This window comes from Zea mays, chromosome 4 (genome assembly GCF_902167145.1).
Source record: "Zea mays cultivar B73 chromosome 4, Zm-B73-REFERENCE-NAM-5.0, whole genome shotgun sequence".
NCBI classification, from domain to species: Eukaryota; Viridiplantae; Streptophyta; class Magnoliopsida; order Poales; family Poaceae; genus Zea; species Zea mays.
This window is the reverse complement of record NC_050099.1, coordinates 58,330,069-58,338,135: the sequence shown is the minus strand read 5'-3', so window position 1 is coordinate 58,338,135 and position 8,067 is coordinate 58,330,069. Positions and strand designations below refer to the sequence as shown.

The following is an 8,067-nucleotide window of genomic DNA, read 5'->3' as shown; positions in this document are numbered from 1 at the left end:
ACACGAGGATCCACCTCCCATAGGTCAGTCCATCTCATGTACATACAACTAGGAGAACCAGCGAGTGACCTTTTTTAACCTCAGCCTGAAGTTTGCTTCCATTGAGATTCGAACTTAGGATGTAAGGAGTGCTACTTAGGCCACCTAACCAACTCGGCTATAGACCCTTTCGCATGTATATTCTATTATTTTAAGTCTACTTTTACTATCTCTTCTCATATCAACTTGACTTCCTCTTTCTCTCTTTCTGGCGTCTTAGGATCCCTCACTACATGTTGGTGCCTATAATGGTCTCTATTAGACATGTCCAAACTATCTTAATTACTATTGGGCAAGCTTTTCTTGAATTATTGCTACCCCTAGCCTATTGCGTATATAATCGTTTTGGACTCGATCTCTTCTTGTATGATCACAAATCCAACACAATATACATATTTCTGCAACACTTACATAAACATATCAACCTTTTATAGACCAACATTTTGCACTATATAACATAACAAGTCTAATTGTTTTTCTATAAAACTTACTTTCTATCTTTTGTGATACTCTTTTGTCTTATAGAACCTCACATGCTTGACACTTCATCCACCCTACTTTGATTCCATAGCTAACATCTTCAATATCCCCACCTAAATAGTGAAAGGTATTCTTTCTAGAGAATACTTGATCGTCTAACATCTCGTTACTCATGCGTATTAATACTAAAATCATGTCTCATATATTCGATTTTAGTTCTAGTGTTCTACTACCTTTAGACTCTAAAGCCTCCCGCCACAACTCTAATTTTATATACAGATTTTTATCAACTTCAAGAAGATGTAAATTATAATGTAGTACTATGCATCAAATGCAACCTCAATATCAAGAACAATATTCGCACATCCAATGGTGGATTACGACCGGGGCTGCCTACAGCCTCGGTCACGTGGCCTAATAGCGTTTATAATATGGTTCATAGTCTATTATACTCCCTCCGAACTAATTTATATTTCTTTTGATTTTTTATCGCAAGTTTGACCAAATCATCTTATTCAGAAAATTAGAAAAAAACCAAAAAAAATATTATGGTTTTATTTATTATCAAATACATTTTACATATAATTTATTGTTTTTATTTTTCATAATTTTTTTAATAAAATGAATGATTAAAAATGGTTAAAAAGTCAATCAAATTATATTTTAAAATAGAGGAAGTACTATGTAGTTAGATCCCACTCCCGCAGCACGTCGCTCACCTGCACATACGTATATGTCCGAGCCGCAGCAGGAAAAGCAGCTGCTGGCAGCACGCGCAGACTGGCTACCAGCCGATTGGGGCTCACCTAAGACCGTGTTCAACCCATCCCGCCAGCCTCCATCTCCGCTACCTGTGACGGCTACAGGCATCCCCTCCGTGTTCAACACATGACGCTATATGAGCCTCTACCGGCAACAGTGCAAGGGGAGAGCCCGGTACTCCGCCAGATTAAGAGGGCGCTGTGGCAGCCCCTTTCCTCGCTATGCGTGCGCGTCAGTGTTTGTTAGAGGAGAGAAAAATGATAATAAATGATAAAAAGATATAGAAAATAATATTTTATGGTTGTAGTTAGGTATAGGGAAAGGATTTATGGGTGAAGATATAGGGGGAAGAGAACGCTGACGTGACATATGAGTGGGATATAGGGGGAGAAATTTAGGAGAAACCGCTGAAGATAGTCTAAGTGCTGAAGCTAGTTTCCAGCAGCCTCTAGCTAGCCATGGACCGAATGCCACCAAACAGCGAGCTGCCGAGCAGGCGTGCTGGCTATGCCAAGCTGTTAGCAGCTCTGTGCAAGTTGTTTTTAATTTTAATTAATTTAGTTCACCGATTAATTACTAGTTTAGTTGATAAAGTTAATTTTTATGTTTGTAAGGGTAGGATGAATAGGTTTCTCATCAAGAAAAACAATAATTCTAACATAACATTTACAACAAATTAGAGCAATGGTTTTTTTAAAAGTTTGAATTATATCATTTAGTTTAATCTAATTTTTCTTAGACATATATTAGGCCCCGTTTGGTTAGAGAGACTAATCTTCAGTCCCTAGTTTTTAGTCTCGTTTAATCCCTATTTTATCAAACAAAAGGACTAAATTAGAAATTAATTTGTTTGTCTCTAGCCCGTCAGACTAAATTAGAAATTAATTTGTTTTAGTCTCTAGCCCGTCACATGGATGCTAAAAGAGACTAAAGGACAACATTTATTATAATTTCTCTTAGATAGAAAACTTGTGTCATACACAGAAAAGAAGAATGTGTTGCATTTAATGTATTTATAATCTGTTTAGTCCTAGGATAGGAACTAAAGTTTTAGTTAGGCTCCGTTCGTTTCTCTTGGAATGGCCCTGAAATTTTTCAGGTTGATTAAAACTTACGTAAATTAAAACAACAATAAGTCTTGGAATTGTTCCAGTTCACCGTTCCGAGAGAACCGAACGCCCCCTTAATGGACTTTAGTCCTAAACGGGGTCTTAGTAGCCCCTCTTCTGATGTAATCCTGGATCAACCACTGCTCACATCCAACAGATCAGATCTAGCAAGCCAGAAACACGGCATACAAAGACAGCACCGTGATATACAGATCATCAAGCGCAAATAACTATGAACACATCATATTACATTTCCCAGTCGCGAGTCTTGTTAGAAGAACCTAACAAGCACCAAGCTTGCATCCAGTTCATCCAGTTGAGAGGTAACAAATATCAAGCTGGATTAAACCCTGATGAAATGGCGATGTTCATATTTACAGATGCAGTAAATGGAAAATAGAAACAGATAATTAAGCCAATGAAGTAACTAACATTAAGCAGAAACATAGGGATGGCATGACAAATAGACATAAGTTAGCACCTAAGCACATAGAGCATAAATATTTCAGGAACGACAACAAGCAGCCGTCATAACTCCTTGATCTAGGTCTAGTTGGGGTCAAAGACATATCATATCCTTCACAACAAAATTAGACACACCCAACCATATGTCCATAACACTGCAATTCCAGGCAACTGGAAGACTTAGGTCGCCCTTTTTGAGCAACACCTTACCAATACCGGACACAATCCAAAACCACCAGCACATCAATATGCACCCTCCAGAGCATCAAGCACCAACCCCACTGTCTCCTTCATCAGGTCCATCCGACGCAGCTGCTGCCTGATCTCTAACATTCTGAACTTCCTGAGCTTCTCCTCCACCGCTCCTGCCTTTGATTTTTCAAGTACACCAAATGCCTTCCTGAATATAGGTCCACTCGGATGCTCCTTCGAAAGCTCCTCAACAGCCTCCCACAGGTATGGGTACATTTGTTTTCCCTTCTCAGCATCATCTCTCCCACTGCCATCACCATGGCAAGCCCTACCTGCAGTGACAATTGCATTACCATTGCCATTTTCAAATGTCAATGCCCTTGGTTTCTTGCCTGTGCGACCACGGAGTCCCCATCCATTTTCTATATCCTCATCACTCTCCTCTATCTCCTGCTCTTCATTGCTCTCTTCTGCATCTTCAGTGTCCTCGTGTGACACACGAGATCCTCGTACTAGTAGTAGACTTTTCAATCCCCAAACTTTCTTGCTAAGTTGATAGACATCGCGATCATGTTTGGTTGGCAAATCAGGATCCCGTCCATTCTTTGAACGAGTGAGCAGCAACTTGTACTTGTGCTTGAGGCGCCTGACCTTATCACTAAGCTGAGCCGTAGAAGCATTAGCAGTGAGTTGATGAATAATCTGGCTGTGTACCTTGCTCGTGTCCTGAATGGACGCAGGAAGCCGACCTTTTTTGGCACGGAACTCAATGAGAGCACTCAGTATGGTCACCTCGTCTTCAGGACTCCAAACCCGGGGCGGCCGCTTCTGGTGCTCCGGGGAGTGGGGGCTGGGGCGGCGCTTGGAACGACGTTGGGAAGATCCCGCGGCGGCGCGCGAGGGCACATCCATCGGGCGCGTGCTGACGGGTTTGACGTTGGAGGTCCCGATGTGCGAGGCACGGTGCGCAATAGCCAAAGGCGAGGCGTCGCCGGCGTCATCGGAGGCGGCGGCCGCGGCCGTGGTGGAGTTGTCGGAGTCGGAGTCAGAGTGGAGGTGAAGGGTGCGCTCGCGGTTGCGCCTCGGCGACGGAGAGCGCCCGGCGACGTCAGCGTCCGAGTTGGAGTGGAAGCTCGGGGAACGTTCGCCGAGAAGCCTCGAGGAACGGGCGCCGCGGCCGGCGCCGGCGCCGGCGTCGGCGTCGGAGTCCGCATCGGAGTCGAGGTGGTCGCGGGGGGAACGCTCACGGTTGGTGTCGGAAGCGGCGGCGCTAGGGCCGAGGTTGGGCCGAGGGGACTCGGATCGGGAGCGGGACGGGGAGACTCGGCGGCGGTGGCTGTTGCGGGCCGCGCCCGCTTCGCCGTCGGAGGCGTCGGACGCCGACCCCAGGCTGGCGGCGGCGGCCGAGCGCTTGAGGGCCATGCCGGCAAGTGTGGATTGGAGTTAGTTTAGGGTTTTGGATTTCAATCCCACTACGGGATTGCTCCGCCTCGCCAATATGGCTGTTGGCATGTTGCTCTGTTGCGATGGCTGTGGCCTGTGGGAGAGCTGGGCGGGTGGATCCCCTGGGCGGTGGCATGTTCGGTTGCGGAAGTGTTCACTGGAGAGAGAAAAAAAATTGCACAATTATATATTTTAACTATATCTTTTACCTACGCATAGTGGAGTTAGTCTATTCAAATCATATATTGTACCTCTTTTTCTCTTGTTCTTTTCCTAAGTAGAGAATCTAGGGGAGTATATCTTCTTTTAGATCTAGTTTGAGAGTCCAAAACCCGGAGAGGATTAGAGGGGTTAAAATTCACTTCTTATTCAAAATTGAATACGAGGAAATTTTATCCCCTCCAATCCACTCCGGTTTTGTGGTTACCAAACTAGCTCTTATGGTAAAAAAAATGAGAGTATATTTTTTAAAGGGGGAGAACACTTTTTTAAGGAGTAATCTTTTAGAGGACAAGTTTTATTTGCTTCCTAAATGCTTTTAATCTCTTCCTTTTCGATGCTTGATTCCAAAGGGGAGAATTTTTAGAGACCAAAGCAATTCAAAATATATCAAACACCAAATACCACCCAATCACTCAATTTAAAATTTTAAAATCTTAAACTTGCAAATGGTTTTGTTTCTACAAGTGTTTTTGTTCTAAAATAGGAATTACGTGGATTGTGGAGTTAGGGTGAGGCTTAAGTCCATAATCTCACTTTGTGGGAACATTCATGCATCCTAGCATCTAGATTGCATATTTTCATCAAAGTATTTGTTATATTTGCTTGCTTGGTTGTGTTGTCATCAATCACCAAAAAGGGGGAGATTGTAAGGAAAATGGACACCGGCCCATTTGTCTAAAGGATTTTGGTGTTTGATAATCAACATAACCTTGTGAACTAATATGTTTGGTAATGTTTGTGTTTGTAGTTCACAGGATGCGAAGAGGATTGGACTAAGGCTATGAGGATGCAACACCTCAAAATAAGACCTAAAAGATCCGTAGAAGTCCAAGACTCGAGAACGAAAGAAGCCCAAGGAAACAACGAAAAAATCCAAGAAGAGGGCAGTCAGCCAGCGCTATGGTGGCGCACCGAACAGTGAACAGTACCTGCCCGGTGTGCACCGGACTGTTCGGTGTGTGACCGGATAGTCTGAGCAGAGAGGCCCGCAACCAGTGACTCTCGGGCGTTGTAGCATCGGACTATCCGGTGTGCACTGGACAGTCTGCAACGGTCGGATCCAATGGTCGACTGCTACAGACATCAACGGTCGGCTGACGTGGCCAGGGCATCAGGCATGTTCGGTGTGCACCGGACTGTCCGATGCACCCGACGATAGACGCAGCAGCCTTTCTGACCAATGGTTATAATTCAAGGGGAAGCTATATATACCCCTCCAACCGGCCATTTGAAAGTGTAGGAGCCCAAGCAACATACCAAGACATATTGTAGATATTTCTAAGTGCTCAAACGCACAAGTGCTTAGTAGAATCACGAAGTGATTAGCGTAGGTGCTTTACAAAGTGTTTAGGTTAGTTTGACCGCTTATACGCTTGCTCCAGGTGAATCCTAGTTCGTCGAGTGAGTTTAGAAAAACTAAACAACCCCTCGACTCTGACATGAGCCATTGTATTTGTACTGCGGTTGTCTTTTCCCATGCCCAGTGCGCGGTTATCTTTTCACGTATGGAATAGCCAGGTTCAAGCTTATTTTGTCCCATACTAGGGCATGTAGCCAGTTAAGATAGTGTCACACCTGAATTTAAGGGATAAAGCCGGGTGTGTCTCATATGTGCGCCAAAGAAGAACATCACATATAATGATAAAGTGTATAGAGATAAATGTTACAAGTATCGTTATTACATATCGGAAGTCTTACAAAAACAGATGATAACAATAAAACAAACTAAATAATTATTCCTTGGCGCTGTCAAGCTGACTGGGAGACACCACCTAGATAAGCTCGTACTCTTTATTGTAGGGCTCCTCCAGGACCACATGTTCTTCTCCTGTGGGGGGTTATATATCACAAGAGTGAGCTCACAAAAGATTATAGCTCAACAAGTTATGGGGAATAATGTGAATGAACTCATCAAAGGTGGGAGTTCATGTGAAGTGTAAGGTTGATCAATAAATAATGGTTAAAACCGAGCATTGCTTTTAATAAGTTGGTCAAATTTTATTAGCAGTTACTAAATGTAAGTATATACCAAACTAGAGTAATAATAGATCAAAATTAATAATAAACCACAATGCGATGCAAATGACCAGTTAAATTTAATGCCACAAGTTACTCATGTGAGGGTCTGAGCCGCTCATAACCGTGAGCACGACTGATATACCAGTTTTACACTTTGCAGAGGTTGCACATCTTTACCCACAAGTCATGTCACCCATCTGCTAAGGGGTCATGAATCTCATACACCTCTACCAAGGAAGCGTGAAAGTTGCCTAAAGGGGGGTGAATAGGCAAGTTAAAACTTTTTCAACAAAAACTAGAAGCAAACTGGGTAAAACTGAATTGATCTCGAAATTCACCCAGTTAACTTTGGAAATGAGATGTTCTAAATGATCCACAGGGTTTAAAGTAGTAGATCTGAGAAGGGCATTTCTCAAAATCCACACACCAAAAAGATATAAACAAAACTTCCACGCAATGGTGAGAGAACAAAGAACACAAACAAACACAATGAGCAAGAACACAAGAGACACAAGATTTATCCCGAGGTTCGGTCACACCACCAAGGTGCCCTACTTCCTCGTTGAGGCACCCATAAAGAGTTGGGTCTCTTTCAACCCTAATCCTCCCTTTGCCGACCACAAAGGTCAAGCCCACACAATAATCTTTGCTCAAACGAGCGGGTAATACAAACTTTCTTGTGGTCTTCCACAAGATTTGGAGACTCACAAGAGACACCTAGTCGTCTAGGAGCTAGAAGCTCCAAGAGTAATGAATCCACAAAGAACTCGATGTAATACCAAAGCTCGAATCAAGAAGAGCAAGAAGGATTTAGAGATGAAGCACCAAAATCGCAGCTCTTCAATCTCACTCAAAGATTTCTCTCCAAAGATTTGAAATGGGAGAGGCAAGAGGTGTGTGAGAGAGAGTGGGAGGTGTTTCTCAGGTTGGAAATGGAGTTTTGTGCGTGCTCTTCTGTGGGGAAGAGTGTGGGAGGTGTATATAAAGGTGCCCCCAAAAGCTGGTGGCCGTTGGGGAAATCTGACTGAAAACGGTTGAACCGGATTCCAACAGGGGGTTTTCGGTTCACTGGCGGACTCAGCCGGAGACTGGACCGAACTCAAATTCGGTTGAACTGGACCAAAATTCAGTTGAACCGGTTTCAAATTCGGTTGAACCGGTTTCAAATTTGGTTGAACCGGATTCAAAATTCGGTTGAACCGGTTTTCCAAAAATCTGCACACAACTTTTTCTGACTGGCAGACTGGCAGGTCAGACTGTGACAGAGGGGAACAGTGCAGAAACTGGTTGAACCGGTTTTAATTCCGGTCGAACCAATTTTTGAAACTGTTGCACG

General features: G+C 43.7%; 1 protein-coding gene across 1 annotated transcript; it reads right to left on the bottom strand.

Moving 5' to 3' along the window:
• Positions 1 to 2,754: 2,754 nt before the first annotated feature.
• On the bottom strand, positions 2,755 to 4,518 carry LOC100277066 (uncharacterized). Its single transcript, NM_001150733.2, is given in 1 exon segment — positions 2,755 to 4,518. A coding segment is annotated over 1 exon segment (1,371 nt). The 5' UTR covers positions 4,470 to 4,518; the 3' UTR covers positions 2,755 to 3,098.
• Between the last annotated feature and the right edge of the window lie 3,549 nt (positions 4,519 to 8,067).